The sequence below is a fragment of the Gallinula chloropus genome (genome assembly GCF_964237585.1).
Source record: "Gallinula chloropus genome assembly, chromosome: Z".
In the NCBI taxonomy this organism is placed as follows: domain Eukaryota; kingdom Metazoa; phylum Chordata; class Aves; order Gruiformes; family Rallidae; genus Gallinula; species Gallinula chloropus.
The window spans coordinates 56,869,785-56,894,354 of record NC_140089.1 but is presented as its reverse complement, the minus strand read 5'-3'; the positions used below and the strand labels follow the sequence as shown (position 1 = coordinate 56,894,354).

Here is a 24,570-nt window from a genome sequence, read left to right as displayed (position 1 = left end):
TTTGCTGCTAAACAGTCACATTACAAGAGTGAGAAATGTCACACTGAAAAGGGAGCAACTTAGTACCAGTTTACTGAAGTGCAAAACGATGCACAAAGTGTGTAGCTGACTTTAATTGAGGTAGTAAGTAGAAACCTAAGGTTTTCCATAATGTAGGCGTACTAATGGTGGTCATGGAGAAACACCATGAACCTCAAGGCTTTTTAAAACGCTTAAAGGCTTTTAAGCAAAGATTTTAATCACAACACAGTCACACATGAAGTTTGTCCTTATTTTGATGTACCCAGAGAAGTCACATAAATTTTAATTGGAGATGCGCATGCAGATTAGGGGAAAGAAGATTTCAGTGCATTCATACTTTCTGCTGAGACAATCTGCAAAGCTGAGTTCATATTGAAGGGAATACAGAATAAAACAAACTCCAAAGTGGCCAAGGTGTCAGTTAAGATCTGTTGGATTTTCCAAGTACCGTGACCATGATTGAATTTGTTTCTTTACGTAGGTATCCAACTAATGATCCTTATACTGAAGCTCTGAAGTCCAGACTGAAGAATACACAGCTCATTTGGACAGAAATTTTGACAGAAAGATGCAAATCGTGTGGTTTGGTAGGCTTGTACTAGTGCTAAAGCACAGAACTTCCCAGTTTTAGCCCACAACGTTTCACTTTGGTGTGACTGAACTGTAATACATCTTTAAAGAAAAGCTATCAAGTGTGCCTGGCTTTTTTTCTTAGCTGTAACAAAAAGGTGTTTTGTTGTGAAAATGTTTCTGTTTTCCAAAGATGACTGCTGTTGGTCCTTCTGCCCTTCACTACCATTTATTTCACTTCATGTACCTGGAGGCTGATGGAATAAAGTTTCTAATGAAAGATGTGAAATGCTGTGACGTTTTTTCCTTTCCCTTTCTTTTGCTGAGGGTGGGTCTAGAAATAGCGCAGGAACTATAAAACATGTTACACTTACCCATGCTGGACAACCAAGTCATGTATTTGATGGCATACAAGTCTCTCTCTTAGAGACAGCAAGTAATTCCTGAGATGCTTTGTCATAAATTGTGGTGGTTTGGTCCTGGCTGGAGGCCAGACGCCCACCAAAGCCGCTCTATCACTTCAGACTTCACTTTGGTCATGATTTCACTCCCTTCTTCCCCTGCATTGTGGCACAGGGAGGGGCTTGCTCTAACGTGGGTCACAGCATCTCCTCTATGTCTCCACCTGCTTCATCTAGCGTGGAGCCTCTCCAGGGGCTGCAGGTGGGGTCTCAGCCTTTTCCATGGGCTCTGGGGGGACACCCGCTCCACCATGGCTTTCTCCACAGGCTGCAGGGGCATCATTCTCTCCAGCAGCAGGGCGAGGCCTCCTCTCCCGCCCTCCCCGGCCTTGCTGCCTGCACAGCTCCTTACATCTTCTCACTCCCCTCTTTGGTGGGAAAATGCACCTGCCTGCGTTTTTATTCTCCTAAATGTGATTCCCTGAGGCGCTGTGACATTGGACGATTGGCTCGGCCTTGTTCAGCAGCAACTCTGGCCTTGAATTAGCCCATGTTTACTCTCTCGGGCCTGCAGAGAGCTTCTGGCTGCTTCTTGCAGCAGCCATTTTATGCAGCCCCCCGCCCCCTTTTCCACCAGGACCCAGCCACGCAAAACTGTGACAGAAATCAAGGCTGATTTTGAGCTCCTGAACTTCTGTGATGTTCTGCCTGTTCCTGGAGGAGCCACGTCCAGAAGTAGGGCAATTCTTCCAAGCCAGTCTCTTCAATTTATCCCTTTACCCTTGAGAAAGATGGGAAGTTGACTTCACAAAAGCAAGATATTTTCCCTTTAATAAATTAATAATAATAATAACAATGAACGCCTTGGAATAATGACTAAGGAGCCAGTAACAACGTACAAATGCAGCATAAAGGGGCAGAGCATATGGCAGTTTCCCCTTTGTAACTCTGACCGCCAACAATTCATTTCAAACACTGGTTACAGGCAGATGTGAGGGAAATTGTTATTTCTTTTAGTTCTACTTATTTATTGCTTTAACTATTTTTCCAATTTAGTTAGAGTTTGATCAAGGATGAGATTTGGCATAATGGAAGGAGAGAAAGGCAGGAGAAAACCCACAAGAGTGAGCCAAGTGCTTCGGGCTTGTTCCTCAGGGCTCAGTTCTAGGGCCAGTTCCAGTCAATCCTTTTATCAGTGATCCGGGGGCAGGGGTTGGATGCACCGTTAGCAAGTTTACTGATGCTACTAAACCGGCAGCCGCTGTTAAGTCTCTTGAGCAAGAACAGGCCTTGCAGTGGGCTGTAGATACACTGGAGCATGGGGCAGTCATCAAGGGCATGAAATTTAACAAGACAAACTATTGGCTTCTGCACCTTGGGTGGGTGGGTGCCAGGCACAAGTATAAATTCACAGAATAACAGAATATCCTGAGTGGGAAGAGATGCACAAGGATCATCAAGTGCAACTCTTGGCTCCACACAGGGCCGGCCAAGCCAGAGCATGTGACTGAGCGCTCAAAGCTGTGTCAAGGCAGGTTCAGACTTGAGCTCAGGATCAATTTCTGTACCAAGAGGGTGATCAAACACTGCAACAGCCTTCCTCAAGGGATGGCCCATGCCCCGTGCCCATCCGTTTCAGAGGCATTTGGACAATGCCCTTAACAACAGGCTTGAACTTTTGGTCAGCCCTGGAGTGGTCGGGCAGTCGGACTAGAAGATTGTTGGAGTTCCTTCCACCAGGGACAGTTCTGTTCTGTTGTGTTTTATTGTCCGTCAAGGTTTGTGAAAGCCAGAAGACCACCAAAAAGTAGTCATCTGACATGGCAGCTTCTGGAAGCTGCCTGAGTGCCATGTTTACTGGTCACCAATGGACAAGCGTGACGTCACCCAGCCCTGTAACCCAGCACACAGGGGTGCCCAACGGCCTCAAGCGCAGACTCCAGCTGAGCAGCCAGCGAGGCTGGAGTGCTGAGCGAAGGCTTGGTGCTGGTGCCTTACTCAGGACGGTTTTCCAGTGCGGTATCCCAGAGATACTGAAGGGTGTGTCCAGGGCACACGCGGCGCATCTTCGAGCGCAGCTTCCAGCTGCTGCAGCGCCATTTGGAGGAAGCAGTTCACCACCCGCAGCTCCTCCCAGCCCACCGCAGCCAGAACAGCATGGCCACGGAGGTGGAACACCGCTGTCCAGTCTGCCTGGACAGCATTGACAACGCCGCCTTCGTGATGCCATGCCTCCACCAGTTCTGCTACGCCTGCATCCTGCGGTGGGCTAACAGCAAACCTGAGTGCCCCCTCTGCAAGAGGGGAGTACAATCCATCTTGCACTCGGTGCGGGCAGACCATGAATTTGAAGAGGTCCACATCAGACCACCACGAGAGGACTCAACATGGCCTGCCATACCTGCAGCTGGAGGAGCGCCCGCACACCCGGGGACCGACAGCCCCCCTCGGCCGCTAGCTGCCCAGCCGCCGGCGGTGGAGACGGTGCCCAGGGCTACAGTGGGTGGCCTGCAGCCAGACACCTGGGCATCTCTCTTTGATGAGCACCCAGCCCTCCTCCAACGCTTTCTGCCGTGGCTACAACAACACCTGAGGGCCACATTTCAACGGCAGCCTTCCACAGCAGATGTGTTGGAGGACCTCATCCGGGCCGTCCTGGGCTTATACGGGCTGGATGAAGACGTGCTGGTCCGGCTGCTGCAGCCCAGCCTGCAGGAGCGCGCAGTGTCGTTCGTGCGCCGGCTCATCAGTGTCGCCGTGCGGCGCTGCCGCAGGGAGGCCCGACGTCTCCTGGGCCTGGAGGATGGCCCTGCAGCCGAGGCGCGGGAGGGCAGGCCCACCTCTGCCCCCCATCCTGCTGCCTCCAGAGCCGGCTCTCCTGCCCCTGGACCAGCCCCCTCCAGCAGCCCAGCAGGGGCTCGGGAAGAGGAGCGCCCCAGCACCTCGGCCGCTGCTCTTGCTGGGCATCCCACCAGCCCACACCACGCCCCCTCTCCCATCCACGGGGAGCGTGAAGAGCCGGCGGCGGGTCTGGGGCAGGCTGTGGCAGGTCCCTCCAGTGCCAGCCAGGGCAGGGACCGTGCCCCTGGGAGACCAAGACGAGCAGCAAAGAGGAGGGCCAGCGGCTCCCAGGACTCTTCCCAGCCCCCCAAGAGGCCACCCTCCCAGGAAAACTAGACCTGGGCCCAGGAGCTGCCAACACCAGAGCCGGTCCAGCAGCTGGGGCACACCCCCATCACTCGCCACCCCAGCGCTGTCCACCACCTTCACTGGACCCAGGAAGTGCACTGGCAGCAGCAGAGGTGAGTTGTGGGGGAAACCCTGGGCAGCTGGGAGGGTTGCCTGGTGCTTTGTAAAGGCTGTAAAACTGAAGTAACTGTTTTCTCTCCGGCTGGCAGAGGATGAAGGCACGAGGGTTACGGGTAGCTGGGCAGCTGCCGACTTGCGCAGCCTGAGGCGGCACGCAGCGGGCCGGGAGGGGGGTGGGGGGCAGGTTGCGGGACCGGCACCCCCACGTGACGCGAGGTCCGCTGCGAGCGTGGCGGGGGAGCTGTGCTGCTCCTGCGGCCGAGCCCGAAGGAGCCTTTTCCTGGGAGGCGGGGCCACCCGGAGGTGCTCGGGGCCGCGGCCTTCTGGCTGGGCCAGAATGTCTGGGCGGTGCGCAGCGGGAGGAGGCGGTGGGCTCTGGAGGATGGGCTCGGTGAGGCCCCGTGTCGCGGCGGGAGGAGGGCACGCCTTGGCACCCGTCGTCCGCGGCGGCGGCGGGGAGGGAGCGTCTGGAAGGCTTGGGGCGGGTGAGGCTGGGCGGTGGGCGGCATCCCGGAGCGAGCGGTGGGTGTCCCCCGGTCCCGGGTGCCGTCTGGGGCCGTTGGGGCCCTGTAGGCAGGTCCGGATGTTAAGACGCGGGCCTGGGGGCAGCGCGGGAGGTTGTGCCAGGTGGGGCGGAGGGTCGCTGAGGTCTTTGCCGGGCTGTGTGTGTGAGGAATGTCGGCGGGGTCCGCCCCGGGACGAGCTCCGGCAGCCGTCCCGTCGGGGCGACTTTCCCCCCTTGGGCAGCACACCTGCGACTGCACGGTGTCTGCCCCTCACCAGACTGATTCTGGTGTAGGCAGTCTGTCTTGTTGCCCTTACTCTGAACCGTCTTGTCCTAAAGAAAGGCTGCACTGGCCCCAGTGCTCCTTGCTGGCAGGCTCTGGGGCTTCTTGCAGCGTTACGGTTGTGGGTTGTGAGGCAGATGAAGCTACAGAGCAAGACCCCTTGCGGCCTCAGTGATGACTGGCAGTGGTATTGGAAACCACCAGCACTTCACGGAACTTCCAGCTCCTGATAGCTTGCTAGGTCCTGTATAGTGATCTGCTCCTGCGAGTCACCCTCCTGGTGACCAGGCTTTCTCCCGGCACTGGGTAGTGTTCAGATGCCTGCTCTCAGGGCCCTGTGCTCCAGCGTTGCAGCTCAGGCTGGAAGTGCTAGATCCCTTGTGGTTTTAGCTGGAATTAGCATGATTGGCAGTAGAAATCCTTACCCTTGGGGATCTCTTAGCATAGGATAGAAGTGATGCTTCAGGAAGTCTGTTTCTGGAGGATACCTTGTTGCAGTGCTTTGCCCTTTCTAGTTCGTTTATAGTGCCGTGAAAAACAAACGTTTCTTTTGGGCAAAATCGTCTGCAAGTGCTGGAGCTGTTGCATCATGACATTTACCCTACGTCAGTTGGTACAAACTGGTTGAATGCATGTGGTTCTGTGTAGCTGTGTCTTTGGGTTTACGTAGTCCCATGTAGATAACACTGTATACTAGACCAACAGTTCTCTGTGGTCATCAGTGGTATGTGGAGCTATGTAAGCCCTCTATGATTTCAAAATAACAACAGTAAGGGTGTGCAACGAATCCCAAAGGTTGACAATGGCACTAAGAATGTGGGAAACAATTCTCAGGCACTAGGAAACTCTTAGAAAAACTGCCTGGGTTTTGTGCTATCTGTGCACTACAGTAACTGTCTGCAGAAGTCGTAGGATGAGGCTAAACCATTCTGTCATGCCTGGTGTTTCAAGCTATTGGTACAGCATTAGGTCTGAGGCAAAGTGGTTTCTGCTTGGTAAACATTTCCTTTTTTTTTTCTTTTTTAATGTGGGAGTTGTGATTAACATTATGCTGTGACTATTCAGCAGGTGTTAGAACAAGTCGTTTGACCCAAGGTGATTACATTGGAGATCCCTCCGTGCCCTTGCTTTGGCTAGAGCGAGGCTTTGCGTGTCCCCTGGGATCTGGCTGTATTGACCAGGCCCCAGTCTGAAGGAAGTTTTGTCCCTGCCTGTCTGAAATGGAATAAAGTAGGGTGAGGGACTTTTCAGATGAAACTTTGATATAGGAACAGCTCAGCTCTGTTGTTTTGGGGTGTTTTCTGAAGTGTTGTCTTTTTATTTTGTGTCAGCTTCACTCTGTCTTTAACAACTGAAGGTTTTCCTTTTGTCTTCTCTCCTGTTGACTCCAAGTATGTGCCTAGGAATCTCTCTATCAGGTAATGCAACCTGGGATGCAATATCTTATTTAGAGAGGTTTTTGCGCTGGGAATGGCTCAAAGCAATCGATTTGTTTAGTTAAATAAATAAATAAATGACAGCTCACTCTTCTGGACAGTTGTTGACTTGTGCTTAGATATTAACAATGTATGTAATCAGTATTGTTCCACACAATTAGAATAGTCAATATTACGCTTACAGGCAAGAATAGCATTTTAATGGCATTTGAATTTAGTATTCCAACTGTTTGTTTTGTTTGAGGCTCTGCTTAGAGACCAGTTTTTCCTCCTGGGGTTATGAAGTATATTGGGGGGACAGGACTTTATTAGCAGGAGCATCTACTGCACTACAAGCAGCAGTTATTTAAGGGTGACTGAAAAGAGTTCCTTTTTCTAAACTCTGACATACCACCACGTTCTAGATAATGTGTTTTTCCATGTGGAATTTGGTCATCTGCATTTGTAGGTTATAGTTGGCTGTGAATTTCTATATTTTGGAGTCACAACCTGAAAAATGCTTTTGAAGTATGGTCATGTTGTCCAGATTATTGCAAAATATTAGCGGAAACGTAACGACTTGATAATAAATTTAAGCGTGATGTGTTGGGAATGTGGTGTGTGTCCCGTCCCGTCCGTGTCCCCCGCTCCCCTCCCTTCCCCCTCACCCCTTGTGGTTTTCTGTATTTCTTTTTTCCATATCCCTTCTTTTTTACTTCCATGTAAGCCTAAACCGAGATTGCCTTCTAGCTAAATGTGGCAGGGGGATGAAATTTGTGAGATGAGCTGATGCTCACAAATCGCTAGATGGCAGTGCCGCAGTTGCTGTCACCGAAAGTGCCTGTTTGCACTGGGCTGTCTGAGTTTCCTTTGTGTTTTCAGTGCAGTAATACAAAGCGTTCTACTTGGCAGGAGGACATAGAAGTCACTTCCTTATGAAATTAGGCTGGATTTCAGCAGGAGTTGCTGCAAATGTTGTGTTTGTGGCTTGGACAGTGGAGAATTATCTATTACTGTTTTTTTTAAGTCACTGAAAAGAGCAGCCACTTCCCTACCCATCAGTCATTGAGGATTTGCAGGCTGATCTTACTGGGGAGCTTTTTCCCTGGATCTCCCGTAGGGGAGGGTAGAAACGTTCACTGGAAACTTTGCTGAGGCCTGAACATTGTTTAAAAGTCCGTGGGTTGGTTGGGTTCTTTGCCTTCCATGTTCTTTCAGCCCAGTGCTTTCTGTTTTCTTCCGTGTAAGTGGTTTCAGATAGGCCGTTCAGATGAAAGTATTTAACCACATGTCCTGTAGGATCAATTTTAATTGTCAGCAGTTCTAGATTCTTTCAAGATGATGAGCTATTTGCTTCCAATTACACCTATCATAGTTTTGCTTTTCTCTTGTGAATTTTCTCTTTCCATCTCTCATCTTTTTCCTTCACCTTATTATTTTTATGCTTTTTCATGCAGCATTTGCAAACTACACCTGGCTTTTGTTGAGAATTCGGTGTATAGCAAAGTGTTACCTGGGCAAACTTCTTGTTCATCCCTGCCAAGTCAGGAGTTCACAAGGAGATTGTTGATTGTGTGAAGAGTTGGGTAAGCTAAAGGGAGAAGGATGATAGGGAGCATTTAGGCTTCAGGCTTCTCTAATTTTTGCAGGTTTGGGCTTGCTATTGCTGTTCAATGCTTGCTTCACTTTTCAGTTTGGTAATAACAGTAATTTTCCCTCTTGTCCTGGTTTTGGTCAGGATGGAGTTAAATTCATTTGTAGCAGCAGATGGAATGCTGATGTTGTTAATTGCTGTCAGACAGTCAAGGACTTTCTCAGCTCTTCATGAGAAAGGAGGGGCGAGGCCAGGACAGGTGACCTAACTGACCAAAGAGAGTATTCCACGCCAGTTACGTCCTGCCCAGGATATCGGGGGGCTGACGGGAGGAAGGCCGAGGGCGGCTCCGGGACGCGCGGTTCTTGGGGGACGGTCGGGTTCTGGGACGGCTCTGGGTGGCACGGCCTGAGTTGTGGGTTTGGTGAGAAACTGCACTGTGTATCAACAGCTTCATATATTTTTGCTCTAAAGTCCTGTCAGCATTGTTAGACTGTATCTTTCTGTTATCTTAGTAAACTCTCCTTATCCCAACCCACGGGCCTCTTATTTCTTGGTTTTGGGGTTATTTGCCCCTTCCTTTTCCCTTCCCTTACCTCTTACCCTCCCCTCCCCCCCTTCCCTTTTCCCTGCTCTTTTCCTTTAAGAAGCAGGCAGCTGCGTGGATCTCGGCTCTCAGCCGGGGTGAAACCACGACAGAGGTGAAATCAAGCAGCAGCTGAAAGGAGCCTTGATGAAAGAAAGTGTTTCTGGGAGGGTTTGGTCAGTGATTACAGATGTTGCACAGTGGGAAATTCTCTCTTTGTTTGCAGTGTATAATTGGAAGAAGAATGACTTTAGAAATACTTCTGCGAGGAGGAACGTGAACTCCCGTAGGTGAGTGAAAAGACAAAATCTTACTGCAAATTCTTCTGCTTAGTGAACTTTAGGGGAGGGCTGTGTAGCTCCTTTCTGAGGGATGCTGAGATGTGCTCATTCGTCAAGGTCAGTCTGTTCCCCACCAGGCAGTTACTGACCCTTTCATCCTGTCTGCAGAGAAGCTTTCAAGTTAATTGAAAAGGTACTCAGAACCCACAGTCCCTGGGTCATCAGAGGTTTTAGGAGGTGTGCTGCACAGGAACCATACTTGCTTTCCGAGTCTGGGCTCAAATACCTTATCTTGAGTTACTTTATTTCCTCTTACAACACATACTGGTTGTAAGAGGAAATACACTTTCTCCTTTGTGATTTCAATGCTTTCATTTGCTTTTGATGCTCCTTAGCCTGTCCAGACTAACACTGGCATCCTACTTTTTGTATTTTTCAGTTTGGTCATAACAGTAATTTTCCCTCTACATTAAACATAGCTGTATACACATTTTAAACATCAGTGAGGGTTTTTTCTTTTTTTTAGAGGAACCCCCCCTGTATTTTTGTAAGTGGAGTTCTTTATAAATACCTGTGAGTACTTTTACTCAACACATTACCTAAGGCTTTTCCTCTGATACTTGTTAAATGTAGTAAGCTGTCAGTCCTCAGTAGCTACTGAGGTAATGGATATGATGGAAAATATTTTCCTGCCAATTTTTCAGACATAAATTCCTTTCTGTAGGGTTTTTATGTTATTAAAATGTCCTTATGGAATTGCTACCTCAGGGAGTGGTACAAACAATCTCGGTCTGGTTTACCAGACTTGGGAGGAAGCAGGGGGTTTTAGGTGACTTCCTCTGCACTGAAGACCAAAAATCTCCAGGTGTTAATCTTAGTCTTTCATCCTCTCCTTTTCATCTCCTGAGGCCTTTCTCTTAATTTAGGGGGTTTTAAATAAGCACATAGCTTTACTTTTCCACAAGTAGTGCACTGTGCAGGTGTAGTCAAAGATGCTGAAAGATACTTTCAATGTAATGTGGCCTTCAAAAGAAAAGCCAAAGTTTTCAATTACTGTCACTTCTGATACTCACCAGAGCAGTACGAGACCTGGATTTTACAGGAATTGTGTGCAGTGGAGAACTTGTTCAGTGTAAATGAATGTCATTGTACTTCTAGGTAGGTTGGAAGTAAATTTCCCTGGTTTCTTGTGGCGTGTCTGGAGGTTTCTTTAGCTTCTCCTTTAAGCAGACAGGGTCATAGAGTTCAGGTCACGGAGTCTGGAGCCCTAGGCCCTTGCAAGCTCTGCCACTATGCCTGGTGTTGGAGAAAGTGCTTGCAGTCAGTTTGATGGTGGGTCAGGAGCATCTGGGGCAGTGCTTAAGCTGGAGAGGGCTCCAACTTCAGGGGTAGTTGTGGTTCTTTACGGGCAGAAGGGGGAGACTTCGTTCTCTGTCTTGCTTCTTGCCACCTTTTGCATCCTGTCATGCATCAGCTCTGAAAAGAACAGGTCCTTCTTGGAGTTACTATAGCTCAGTATTGCAGCAAAGACTATCCCTATTTCTCAAGATAAGCTTTTTCTTTATTTTCCTTTCTTTTTGTCTTACAGCTTTCTGTAGCTGAAGGAAAATGGTGGAAGAGAGTGGAATAGAGACAACTCCACCCGGTACGCCCCCACCAAACACAGCAGGGGAGACTACAGCTGCTACCACTGCTGCTACAGGTAGGTCATTAGGTACAGAAACTTCCTCAGAAACTCAGTGATATTTATTCATGTCTTTTTAAAGCACAGCAGTTCATCCAGAGGTGTTGGGATCAACCTAGAGAGCTCTTCTCCAGGCTGATGGGAAGAATTTGTTTCTTTCTCATGGCAGTATGGCATACATCTGACAGAGAGTAGTGTAAATGTTTTTATTATTCTTGAAACTTTTTGATGAAGTCATGTGGATGCACTTAGGGTTTTTAAGGACGTGGGGACAGGGAATACTGGCCAGTACAGTGCACAGTGAGATGAGCAGCACAGAAGGGAGTTCAAACAAGTCTACAGTCTTGTGGGGGATAGTGAGAAACGTGGACGATCACTTGGATTTTACTATTGTGGGTGGTAATCAGAGCACTGAATCTGATTTTTCCAGAGTCTGAACCCCATGTGCTTGACTACCGAATGCTCAGTTTTCTGACACATCTGGTAACATTACCTTGAGTCACACTAGTGCCGTGGACTCCCGAGTGGAGCGCTCTTAGCCCCAGGAGGATGTGCTGGGCGATCCATTGGGTGCAGGAAGAAAATACCAGAGCATTCCTTTATAATAGTTTTATCTAAAAAAAGAAGAAAAATCAAGCTTTACTCATATTGAAGATACTTCTTGGCATATATTTCAGAAACCACCAGAGACGTGGTAAAAATGTCTGTAATATTAAATGCAAACAATATGTTGACAAATGGATTTGTCAGGAAATTCTGTTGGAAGGAGACATAGAAAACATTGCTGATGATTATAAGAAACAAGCATGAGAACAGATCACAGTATGGAAGGTTTGCTGTACAGATGTTCCTAACGTGTTTCTGCTTATGGTTTTTGCTAAATTCTGTTTCAGTAATGAAATACAGAAAGAACAACTTTATTGTCAAATGCTGAAGGAGGGCTGTGCTGGAGAAGCTGCATCCTCAACAGTGAATGATTTCTTTAATAAAAGCCATGTTTTTATTAAGACTGCCTCAGAGTAACCATTGATGGAGTGATTGCTTTGACTAGGCTAAAAATGGATTCTCGAATAAGGTTACCGATCTATTTCCACCCATGACATTTATTGACCGCCTCATTCATAGGCAAGTTACTGCAGCAGTGAAAGTGGAGCTGGTGCACAAAGGGCTACAGGATGCCAGCAGTGTGGTTAACTTTATAGAAGTTCTCTTTAAATAGTAGGGGTTGTTTTTAGCTGCACCTTGTAATGGTAGAGGAAGTGACCGTGAAACTTTTGTGCATCGCACAGAGGTTTGCTGGTTGTCTTGTGGCAAGGGATTTAAATATGGCTTCAGCTTTCTTCTTGTACCAAAACAGACTTGCAGACTCGCTGACATTTTCTGTGATGACAAGTGGCCATCAGCAGTGTGCTACCCAGTAGTTATTTAAAAAAACCCCAAAACACACTTACAGTTTGTCCCTTCAAGATAAAGGTGGTGTTTTAAGGAGGAGTGATCTACTTCTTTGTAAGAAAGTCATGCGTTTGAGAAGGTGTTTTGAAAAGTGGAATTTCCTGAGCTATGTAAAAATCTTCCAGATGAATTAGCTTTGGTGGATTTTGAGCCCATTTGTTAAGAATACCAAGGTGCAACACCACCTGATGATTTTTCCAGAAGAATTGAATGACATCAAGGAAGATGAACATTTGCTAGCTGAATTTCAAGATAAGCCTTCATATACTTGATGGCTGGGAGACGAAAACAAATAGCATGGTTTTGTAAGCACATCCAGCAACACCTTTTCATTTGGGTCTGTGTGTCTTTGTAAGGCATCTTTTCCAGGTGTGACAACCATTAAAGCCATGATTGGAATATAGAACCAGACCTTCAAATTGCTGATGATAACCCAAGATTGTAAAAATGATGAGGCTTCTGTAGTGACATTGCTCACACTACAATATTATTAATGGTATTCTATAGTGTGCTAACCGTTAATAACATAACATATTGTTTTATGAATATACTATTAAAATACTAATTTTCAGTGGGAGCAGAAGAGTTTCTTGATCTTTATCTCATCCTTTTAATATTTCTGTTCTGTATGTTTTAAAATCTATGGAATATACTAGGACAGTGGCCCATGTAAGTATTTTGTAGCTATGTTGGGGGTGTGCATGTTCCATTTTTTATTGACTGGTGTGCGTGATAAAGTTTGGAAACGACCTCCTTACGGTAACTTGGCACGTCACTTGACTGTCATCAATGTTTAGGCTGAGTGCAGTTTCACATCTGAGCTGATCCAACAGCTTAGTGCTGTAAAAACCAGTGTTTTCTGTTTCTCTGGCTTAATTTTCTGTCTAAATTTGGTTTAGAGAACAAAATTGGCTTATCCAAGGATCAGCTGGGGGCCAGACTGAAACACAGAAAGCAGAGGGTTTAGGAGCCTGGGTAGCTGGGTGCCAGGGAAGAGAGGGCTGCCTGGTGCTCAGCCCATCTCATAGACCTGTACCTCTGCAGTAAGTCCCAGCCTCACAGGTCCCCTGAGTGCATTTCTTAATCTAAAGAGGGACACTTCCTGCATCTTTGTTATTCCTGTGGATGAAGCAGGAAGAAGCGTGCTAGCTGGAAATTTCTGAGGCCCACTTCATCTGCTACAAAATGGGTAGTCAAATGTTGACTCGTCTTTTTAGCTGTGATAAATAGGGTCAGAGAAGAAAAGAGATTCCAGGCTACTATCTCCAGAAATTGAGGGCAATTGGTGGTGGTTGCAAACTCAAGCAGAACTAAACTTTTTTCCTTTGAAAGGAGAAAAGCAGACTTGCTCAAAACTTACTTGTAAACTAGCTGAACAATTACATACCTGAATCTCTGAGATGAAGGCTCGGTGTTTCTAAAATTCCATTTGTCTTTTTTTCCCCTAGCTTTGTCCAGTCCCCTTGCTACACCAAGCCTGTCATCTTCTCCTGAGTGCTCAGCACCTCTGGCAGCTGGAGCATCTCCACTTCCTCCTCCTATGATGACTTCATCTTCTTTTCCACTTGTGCCATCTGCAACAGTTTCTACTATGGCGCCACCTCTAACTCCAGCCCGACCTCCAGTTGCCCCTTCGTCTTCTGTGTTGCAGTTCTCTACAGCTCCTTCATTAAGCTCTACTGCTGGCTCTGGTCTTCCTGCACCTCCTGCTGGTCCCCCGATTTCAGGATTTTCCATGTCTTCAACGTATGATATCACCAGAGGCCACGCTGGTCGAGCACCACAGAGCCCACTGATGCCATCATTCTCTGCACCTCCCGTCACAGGTAACCTTTTGTATATAGACCTTTGTGCTTGTGAGACAGGATGAGGGGTCTCCTGGGTGGCTACTTCAGCAGTCTGCTAGAGTCCCACAAGTTCAGCTTCTTTAGTATTCTTGTGACACTTAATTACTGAGTAGCTGCGCTCGGAGGAATGGAGAATGGCCTTTGAAGTACGATCACGGTGTAGGACAAGAGTCCTCTTCCACAGAGTTCTGCTAGCACTCAGGCTCACAGAAAAGTGTTTGAGAGCAGTATTTTAAAATGTGCCCAGGAAAGCCCAGCTGACCATTTATTTCTGTGTTGCTGCTGTTCAGCTCAGAGGCAATTTCAGCCATTGTATTTCCACGGAATGGTAAGGTATCTCAGGCTGTAATCTCCTAATGGGCAAGTTTTTGTTCTGAGAAGCTCGCTATCTGTAAGAAGTCGTCTGTCACATGAGAGTAGCTTCTCTTTTCTTGCTTCTGGCTACTAAATTGCATCAGGACAGTGAAAAATACTTGCCTGCCATGCAAGCGAGTGCTGTAGTTGCTGAACTGAGGTGATTTTCTACTAGCCTAATGGAAACTTAGCTCTTCAGCAGCAGTTGGGCCAGGCTTTAACCATTGTTTGTGACATGTCTTTTAAGCAGTCTGTCCAGAAAGACCTATGGAAATTTGAAGACAATAAAAAGCACCACTCTTAAGCTAACATGTCTTTGTTTAATTTTACACATAAGGTGCAGGTAGGCTCGGTTCTATGAGCAGATATTGTTGAACTCATTCACAGTAGTTGCCTCTGCTAAACTCTAACAAGCAGGATTGTTCTGGGGCCTTCAAGAAATGAAAGGAATCAGCCCAGTATTATTCTATTCTTCCTGTTCATTTTCCTGTAAAACAATTGCATGTTGCTACGGCATAAGAAATGAAACGCAGTACTTGTGTCTTGTTTTTCCCTCTTCCTAGGTGTCTTCGCAGATCCTATTACTCAGCAAGCAACTTTCTCTTCCCCTTTGGCTCCTGGAACTGGTTCTGCAATCACTTTTCCTGAGGAGCTTGAAGACCCCAGAGTAGCTACTGCCCAAGGTGGAACACCTGCTGGAGGGCTGTGGGGGTTTATAAAGCTCTGTGGTTTTGTATGTTACCTTTCAGGAGGAACTACCATTTTTTGTTGTCTCTAACAAGATACAACTTTTAAGGGCATGTTGCTCTAGGTCCTGTCTTTCCTCTGTGCTCAGTTGCAGGTGGCTGTTTTTAATAGGCGCGTTTGCTGAAACTGTGCTTCTTTCCTTTCCAGAAGAGGAATGACTACATAAATGCAGGCGTCTAGGTGCTCGTGACAGGGAGATCCTTCTACCTTAGAGGTTTTGTCACATGCCCTTAAATCATGGGAAATGTCAGAACCTCTTTGATTCTTTGTACATCCTGGTTTTTTTTATCATTTCCTAATGAACTGAATTGGTTTTTTAGGGGATGCAAGTCCTGCCTGTTCTAAACCAAACAAGTCTCCTCAGGGAGAGGGAAATAAGTGTTTCTTCCACTGAGGAGGGGTTTCTTAAGAGGTGTCTGTGGTATTTTGTAGGATTTTTCTATTCCGCTAGAGGGCACGGAGTGTATAATGCAGAACAGATAATCCTTGTGGTGCGATCTAATTGTAGAGAGGAAATAAGCAGCAACAACTGACAGCATCTCATGAGCCTGTAACCTTTTTGGAGCTGTGACATGCTACATCTGAGTAGTGTCGTGAAGGCTGTGGCAGAAAGATGCAGGGACTGTGTGTGAGCTCTGAGCTGCCTTCAGGAGCAACACTACTATCTGTACTGTGCAATAGTAAATCGGAAGGAAGAATCAAGATTGACGTCCCAGTGGGACTGGAGACTTTTGGAGGGGCTTTCAAGGCCTTTTGAAGAAGAAAATCTGGAAGAATGAGTTGTGTGTGACGTGGCAGAGGGAGCCCTCCCTTACTCCAGTCATCTTGACAGTGCTACAGTCTTAAAGAGCAAGATTAATCGTCCATCAGTATGGTGAGAGCAGAGTTGTCGTGCTGCTTTTTTCTAGGGCACGTGTCTTATAATCATAAAAAGACAGCTTCTTTGGTCTTCAAGTGAAAATGTCTTCCAGTCACCATATTCCTCTTGCTTTTTTGCGATAGAAGGTAATGTTCCAGAAGAGAAGGTTTTCCTTGTGACATGATTTTGTAGCCCGTTTGAAAGGGCAGTAGTGAATTAGTTGAGAAGCCAATCTCATCCACGTTATTGTTGCCTGTATACCAGTAGGTTCCAGCAAGTGACCTATGTCTGTTTCTGGAGAATGTGTATGATTGACTTCAACCCAAATGTAGATTCTTTGATTGGAGTATTAAATGTTGTACGTGCTCTGTGTTTTCCATGACCTCTGAGAATTTCCTAGGTGGAAGAATGAGGAATCATTAGTTGTACTGAAGCTGTCAAGTGTTGGATGTGTGGAAGCACACGTCAGAGTCAGGTTTTTAAACATCAGACAGAATCTGTGAGGCTTAACTGTCATTTTTTGCAGAAATGCAAGCTGGATTCTCTGTTGAAGTGCATACACGGCAGTGCTGCAGTTATCTCTGTTTCTGCTCTTGAAATCGATTGAACTACTTTTTGCTCTGCTGTTCTTCAGAAATCCAACACCATTCTTTCAGATGTCCCTCAAGGTAGATAATAGGCCAGTAAGACCTTGTCAGTGTTTGTGCTTACATTTAATGAACTTTTAGGTCTGTCAGCAGCTCCACCTGGGATTTGGCTGGAGAAGATAGAGCGTTTTTTCAGCGTTGTTTAGAATCTACTTATAAATTGAGGAATTTCAGCTCAATTTCAGCTGTAAAAATATTTGTTAGTAATGGGCCATTCAAAAATAGGTCCTCTTGTCTGTAAGGTCATAAAAAAGAGGCTCTTCAGTTGGAGTTGTCACAGTTTGAGTCTAGCTACCGAGTCTGATGATAGCTGTAATTAGTATTTGTTAAATGTTCAAGACTTCCCGTCCCAGAATAGGAGGAAATCAAGTGTGTTGCCCACCATCACTGGCAGGCCTGTTTCTGCATTGGTGCGTGAGAGGATGGCGGTGATGATATTTGGCCTTTGCTGTATCCGAAAAGTCACGCACTCCTGGTCACGTCTTGCAGCATTTGTGCTGGCGAGTGAGATGCACCAGGCATTACAAAGTGTAAATGTGGTAAGAAGACCACGAAGCAGCTTAATACTTGGGTTTTGTTTGGTTGGGTTTTAACTGTGCTATTGTGAGTTTCTTGGGGAAAAACGAGAAAATGATATGGAAGTCTGTTTGCTTATGTTTAGGGTGTAGCTGAGAATCCCATGGTGAAGTCTGTTCTTGATAAACCCAAACATTCAGTGGAGACCATGATTACACCGCTGGACCCTGGCATGGTTCCATATATCAGTAAGTATTTGTGACAAACCATTAAGTAATGCATAGAATGTTAGATTAATGTAACAGCACTTGAAGTTTATCTGGAGAGTGTGTTAATTCTGTCACAGTTACGTGGTGATTTCTCAGGTGCGTTGTCCAGTGAGACTCTCACTCTGCAGGCTGATTTTTTTATGTGCGTCTTAAGGTTCATTTACTTGTGTATTCTGCTGTAGTTTAGGTAGTAGCATAGTAATACCCTTCAGTTCAGGTTGTGAGAGATGAGCAAGTTACAGAGAACAAAACGGTGACAAGTCCTTGTCTGTAATCTGGAAGTCACATACTTTTTTCCCTCCCTGTTTCTCTGTTTGAGGGAGTGATATGGAATTGAGTTTAAAATATGCTGTATGTGTTCTGTTGGATCTGGTGATTAAATCCCGGTGTGTAAGGTATCGCATTGAGGGTCGACAAGCCGAAAGGTAAGCGTGCTCACAACGGTGTTTACATCGCTTTTGAGGCTTTCTTCTGACTTTCAGCTGTTCTGCTTTTCTAGCCCAACAGTATTTATACTATTTTAGGAAGCTCAGCAAACTTGAAGCAGTTCCTGAAACACTTGGGAAGAACATTGAAAAGGCTAAAACAGTCTAATAAAGTCTCAACTACCAGAAGGGAGGTTGTGGGGAGGTGGGCAATGGTCTCTTCAGCCAGGAGAGAGAAGATAGGAGAAGGGGAAATGGCACAAAGCTGCGCCAGCAGAGGTTTAGATTGGATATTAGAAAGAAATGTTTACTGAAAGGGTTGATGATCTACAAAGGTCTCTTCCAGTCGTATGATTCTGTGATTTTGTGAAGTATTGCTGAGCATTGAGCCTGGAATGAAAAGCATAGTATCTCAGTTAGAGCTTTAAAATGAATAGGAAGGAGCAGCATTGTGGTAGTCACAATTTTGTGTTTTACTAAAGTACAACCTGTGGGCTACGCTGCAGGTTTAAAAGTAAGTAGTAAAGTACCTCCAGCACAGAGAAGGGCAATGGAAACGTAGGATGAGAGAGTGGTTTGGTTTGGAAGTGACCTTACAAATTGTCCTCAGCAGAGGGGGCTGAAACTCTCTGCACTAGACCACACTGCTCAAAGCCACATCGAGCCTGACCTTAAGCACTTCCAGGGATGGGGCATTGACCCAGAAAAATCTGATTTTCCCTAAGGGGAATGTCAGTCTGTGGCATTGGGAGACTTCTCCTTTTCTTGTTTTTGGTGTAACTTGCCGCCTGTTCCGTTAGATCATTCTGAAGCTGCTTGTTGGAATAGCCTTTGGGGTTCTTGTGCAAACGCGGTCACAGCAGTGAAGAACATTTATGTCCATTTTCTTCTAAAGCAGTTGATTGCCATCACATCTGGCATGCATTGTGATATGACTGTAGTTTGAAAGTGTATCAGGCATTTGTTCTTAGTCTGTCACTAGCACAGTACTTTGGGATGAAAACTAAACATGAGAAATTGAATAGGAAAAATGTAATCAGAAGTTAAGAGAGCCTTTGAGACTGGGTTGTCTCCCAACTAATTCTGTAGGTGAAAGACAGGTTGATCAACACTTGCCAAGGATCTTCCTGAACAGCTCCATTCTTAGATTTAGTATGTAGGAATTCATTGTGCAGCTTTTCAAACAGCTGTGCTGGCCCAGAAGAAGAGTTAGCAAGGGTTGTTTCACCACCTTTTAAAAATACACAGTTGTTCCTTGTATCTAGGTGGAACCGTCTCCTTGGCCAATACCTAAACCCAGTGACACCAACTATTTTGTATTCTGTTTCTTCAATGTAAGCAAACCATTTCCTCCATAAAAAGGGGGTATTTTCTCCTAACTGCTGTGGCAGCATTCACAGCAGAGTGAAGCTTATCCTCATAGCAATGTATTAGCTGAAACAATTTTATATGGAGGTAAAGGAGAAAAATAGACATGTTGCTTTACCTGATTAGCTACTGCAGCGTAGTGGTAATAGTGTTTGTATGGCAACTCAGAGTGAGAACAGGGTTGGAGTAAATGATTCCTTAGCTGGATAGGTACCAGAACAGAGAGGGTCTCTTCACTGGACAGAGTTGGTCCAAAGCTCTGAAAGGATCAAAGCACAACAGATCTTAAGATGCAAAAATGTTGATGTGAGTAACAGGATATATTCTGATACTTTAGTGAGTTTTATCATAGCTTGTGTTACTGTTTGAGATTCCTGTTTGGGAAAGGCTATGGTGCTTTTTCATGACTTTTGTTTCTTGTTTTTCTACTGTTGATAAAAAGAGTAATTTTTTAAAATCGCTGTTTTCTGTTTAACTTGAAAATTCTGCTCCAGAGGGGTTTTTTGCACTCATCTCTGAGTGTTGTATGATGTGATTGAAAGAGAATGTTGTCTAACAGATCATGTTCCCATGTAGGGAGCCCAAGAAAGAATAGACAGCTTGCGCCGGACTGGAGTAATCCATGAAAAACAGCCTGCTGTATCGGTAGAAAACTTCATTGAGGAATTGCTTCCTGACAAGTGAGAACTTGAAATATATCCCTGAGGTGGGGAGAGGGTTGTTTCTCATTGACTCAAAGGGTCTTGCTTCCAGTGCTTTAAAGAATAAAATGTCATTTATATGTAGACACATATAAAATACATGAAACAACAGGAACCATAGAATTCTTTAGATGGGAACACAGGCACTACAGTTTTTCATATATACATGAACTGATACATGCAAATTTGATTTGAAAAATGCTGGGATGCCTTGATGTAAGTCATTGTTACATTTTTAACTACAGTTGTATTAGAGGTTGTAAAACGGTCATCATTCAAGAACTAACATGTTGCTTTTCAACAGACTCTAACTTGGCTGTCATTGCAGGTGGTTTGACATTGGATGTCTGATTATCGAGGATCCAATTCATGGAATTCATCTGGAAGCTTTTACCCAAGCAACACCAGTGCCTTTGCAATATGTTCAGCAGGTGAGTTTTCTGTTTTCTTATTAAAGTTGGATTAAGACTTCAGATTTAAGATTTAATTTATGATGTCAGCCCTTACTGGTAGTAGCTACACTTGAATTTCTTAGTTTATAAAATGAGGATCAAAATATTTTTGAGTCATGCATTGCCTAAAAATCTTCAGGCCTTTGTAGAAAAGCAGTTCTCCCTTGGGAGTCTTCATTCTGCAGTACATGGCACTTGAGCCGCTGATTTTAATTCTTGTTAAAGAAGAAGAAATATTCCAAGAAGAAGTTAACCAAGGAAAAAATAACCTCAAAGTACTCCCTCAGAAAAGGAAGTACAGCTTTAATTATTGAATTGTTGTCATCAATCTGATTCCATGACTCACAAATGTTTAGATAGATAAGAATCCTCACTCTTCCTTAGGTGCAGAAGGAGGTCTTGTAGCTCAAGTAATGCACTAAGCAAGTGCACCTAGGAGGTGCAGTAAGCACTCTTACCCGTCCAAAGGCTCATTTTCCTTTCTTTAGCTTACTTCCCAGATGTGTTTGAGTGTAATCTAATGCCAACAAAATGGCATCACCAGTGAGGTGTCTGTGTGAGCACATTAGCAATTGAGCAAAGTATCTGGCACGTCATTTAGGAACAAGTGTCTATTTTGAGATCTTGCCACTCAGTCTTTAATAAAGCTCATAGAGCCTTCATATTTATGTTGTTAACCACCAGCAAACAGACAGGTTCTCATCAGAGACTGCTGAGCGTGATTGCCAGAGGACTGCCAGGCCCTGAGCATCTACAGGGGCACAGGAATCTGCTGGCTGTTCACGCTATTGCTAAGTGGAGAATCTAGTTTACTTCTAAAAGTTACAAATTTTGACATAAAGTACTTGAAACATGAATTTCTATAAATCACTGCTCCACTTCAGAAGCTTTTTAGAGCCGTATAGAGATTGCTCATAAACTCGATTTCCCTGGAATGTCCCAAAGCTGTATTTGATGGGAACTAAACCACTTTTTTCTTTGTTTGTTTTTCTCATAGGTGCCAAGAGGAGTGTCCAGTGGGGACTTACGGGGTGCAGTGTATTGAGCCCTGCAAGTGTATGAATGGTGGGAAATGCTACCATATTAGTGGTGCCTGTCTCTGTGAAGCAGGATACACTGGAGAGCAGTGTGAAACAAGGCTTTGTCCCAAAGGAATTTATGGTCTCAAGTGTGATAAAAGATGTCCCTGGCACAGGCCCACTACCTGGAGGTAGGCTTTACACCCTTGAACCTGTTCTTCTGTAGAGAAGATAGAAATCTGAAAAGAAAGATTTCCTGATTTTTCTAGTACTTTCATGCAATCTGAAGCAGCGAAGGACTTGTGAGAGAATCTGGTATTCCCTAACTGGATCAGGAAACTCTCAGCCCAAAAGAGCTTCTGAATTACAGTGCTTGCAGCTATATGTGATCTTAATATTCATTGCTGTATTTATTTGGTTGCTTACCCGCCAAATAAATATTATGACAAAGTGGGACCTTTGTCTCTGTTTACCAGGTGGGTAGATCATTACATTGCTCACTGTGTGTAGGCAGGAGAGATCATACATCCCTTGCACGTTCTGGTGTGCTGTAAGTGCGAAATAACTGAAATCAGTAGATGTGGTCAGTTGATGGCAGCTCCAGGGCATGAAGGGCAAGCCCATCCTTGTGCTTAGCAGCCTCTATGCTTCGTGAAGGGTTAGATATAGGTATACCTGGGAGGTTCTACTATTTTCCAGGGGTCCAGAGAGCAGCAGCAGGTAACAAGCCTCTTAGGCAAAGAGTTTTTTCACAAATGGTTCTTGTTGATTGCCTCTTTTGGTAGATATGCAAGGATTTGAGCTAGAGTGTGTATTGAACCCAGCCCTCTGTTCTCTGTGACCAGGTGAAAGTATCCATTTTTCCCTTGGTACTCAACAGTCAAGAGAAAACGGAGAGTGAGCACTGGCTGGCTGAGACTAAGGCCACATAAACCCCGTTTCCTCAGTGGGGTACAGCAACAGCGCTGTGACCTGGTATGAGCAGATCCATACGTCCCTGCCACTTCCCATCACAGGTTGGGGGGTTTACAGAAACTTGTCATTCTAAAGATGCAGTTTGCAGGAAGAAGCAAAAAAGGCCTCTGTCTGCCTTTGTCAACATTAGCGCCTTGTTTTGTACAGGAATGTCTTTACTCACGTGACACCTGGTGTAAAAAGAGCACACTGTAGCTACGTACTTTTCTAGAAGGGTTTTTTCTTTTGTCTTGTAAGCTCTTTCTGGTGATCTTCCACCCCTACTTCACATTTGTATTTTTTAAGCCAAAGTATAGGCCATCTTGCAAGTTTGCATTTTTCTCACAGACTTTGTGTACATGGTCAAAAGCTTTTCATGGGAATGTTAAATTGCATAGGGTGCTACAGAATAGGCAGTATCTCTCCAGATCTCTTTAATTCCCTTTTTTAATGTATAAATCTTACTGCCAATTAGGCTTAACTGCATGAGAACCCATCAAAAACCTTCAGAAGTGTTGCAGCTTTTTACATCTAATTACAAATTACAGAGTCCTAAGTTTGGTGTGAATCAGTATATGAGTCAGTATGCCTTAGTAACACTCACTGGGGGGCCAAGAATATTCAATGACTCTGCTTTATACCCAGTGCTACTGCATGAGAACCCATCAAAAACCTTCAGAAGTGTTGCAGCTTCTTACATCTAATTACAAATTACAGAGTCCTAAGTTTGGTGTGAATCAGTATATGAGTCAGTATGCCTTAGTAACACTCACTGGGGGGCCAAGAATATTCAATGACTCTGCTTTATACCCAGTGCTATCTCATGTGTGTTGTGTCCTCCTCTGCAGAAACGAAAAAACCACTCCAAACAGGACAGTGATGTATGTCTTAAAATGCCAGTACTATTAATTTTATAAATACGTTCTAATTTAGATCTCAAGAACTGTTCAGTTGTAGATTGTCACATTTAGTCCTGAATTACTTATCCTTCCATCCCCTCCTGGCAGCTGTCACCCTGTGTCTGGGGAATGCTCCTGCAAGCCTGGCTGGTCGGGGCTCTACTGCAACGAGACGTGTTCTCCAGGATTCTATGGCGAGTCATGTCAGCAGATCCGCAGCTGCCAAAATGGTGCTGACTGCAATAGTGTGACTGGAAAATGCACCTGTGGCCCTGGATTTAAGGTAAATAAGTCTCTCTTTCACAGTACATTTTCAACTCCATTGGCTTTAGTTGATTGCCAAGTTCTTCATGGTGCCCGAGTGTCCTTTCTCCACCACAGGAAAAGAAAGGTAACGGTATTTAGGTACATAAATAATACTGGGCGTTGTCTAAGATTCTGAGGCAAATCTGGGATTGGTTCTCAGCACTGAAGAGCATTTCAGGAAAGAAAAGATAGTGACTTTGTAAGACAGTGATAAGTAGGAGGATGTGCTTGTGAGGTGTAAATAAAGGGAGGAATGATGGTTTCAATCATTATCTTGCTGCAGCAGCTCCTGATGTTCCATCCAGAGAAAATCTAGAGCAAGACACTTGTTTTTGCAGTTCAGGATGGATTATTCTGCAGCTTTTACATGCATTTGCGGTTACCTGTGCTTTGGATATTTACAGGGTGACTGTTGTAGGAACAACAACTGTGAAAACTTCAGTCAAATTAATTCCTAAAAATACCGTAGACATCCACGTTCCATGAACCTGCTGTCTTACTGAGATTTGGTTTCGTGAAGGGCTTCCTTATTACTTAAGATACTGTCCATTGATCTAACCAAGTGGTGTTTGCTGTGTGACCTGAGCTCTCCCAACAACTAACAGGAAAGTAATGCTTACTGTGGACTTAAAGAGCATGAAGGAGTCCCTCGCCATGAAATTTCAGATACCTTAGTGACAGCCTGGAACAGGCATGTTCTCTGGCTTTTGTAGCACCTGAGTCAGTCTACAGAATGTACTGGTTCTATTGTCTGAATAGTTTTTAGACTCTGTTTTTGTGTCATTCAGGGTGCTGCTTGTGGTACTGCCTGTCTTCTGGGGACGTATGGAATAAACTGTTCATCTGTATGCAACTGCAAAAACGAAGCCATCTGTTCACCAGTAGATGGTTCTTGTGCCTGCAAAGCAGGTAAGCATCCCTTCAGATTAATTTCCTTTTTCCCTAATCATAAAATGAATTTGAGTTTTGGAAGTAGAGAAGAAGAAAGAAACTTAATAAAAAGCAGAGCACCCTGAAGGCCATATCACCAGCTGATTTATGCATCTGCTGCTCTGGGAGGTGAAAACTAGGAAACCATCTGCCCCAAGAAGAGTGCACATGCCTCA

At 45.2% G+C, this 24,570-nt stretch overlaps 1 protein-coding gene across 1 annotated transcript in view; it reads left to right on the top strand.

Moving 5' to 3' along the window:
• Positions 1-24,570, top strand: part of LOC311203704 (uncharacterized protein) — a gene marked incomplete at its 5' end in the record, with an annotated part of 70,246 nt that overhangs the window by 26,460 nt on the left and 19,216 nt on the right. The window contains 3 exon segments of the mRNA XM_084278461.1: positions 21,284-21,496; positions 23,267-23,441; positions 24,253-24,373. Coding sequence (XP_084134587.1) covers positions 21,284-21,496; positions 23,267-23,441; positions 24,253-24,373 — 509 coding nt within the window.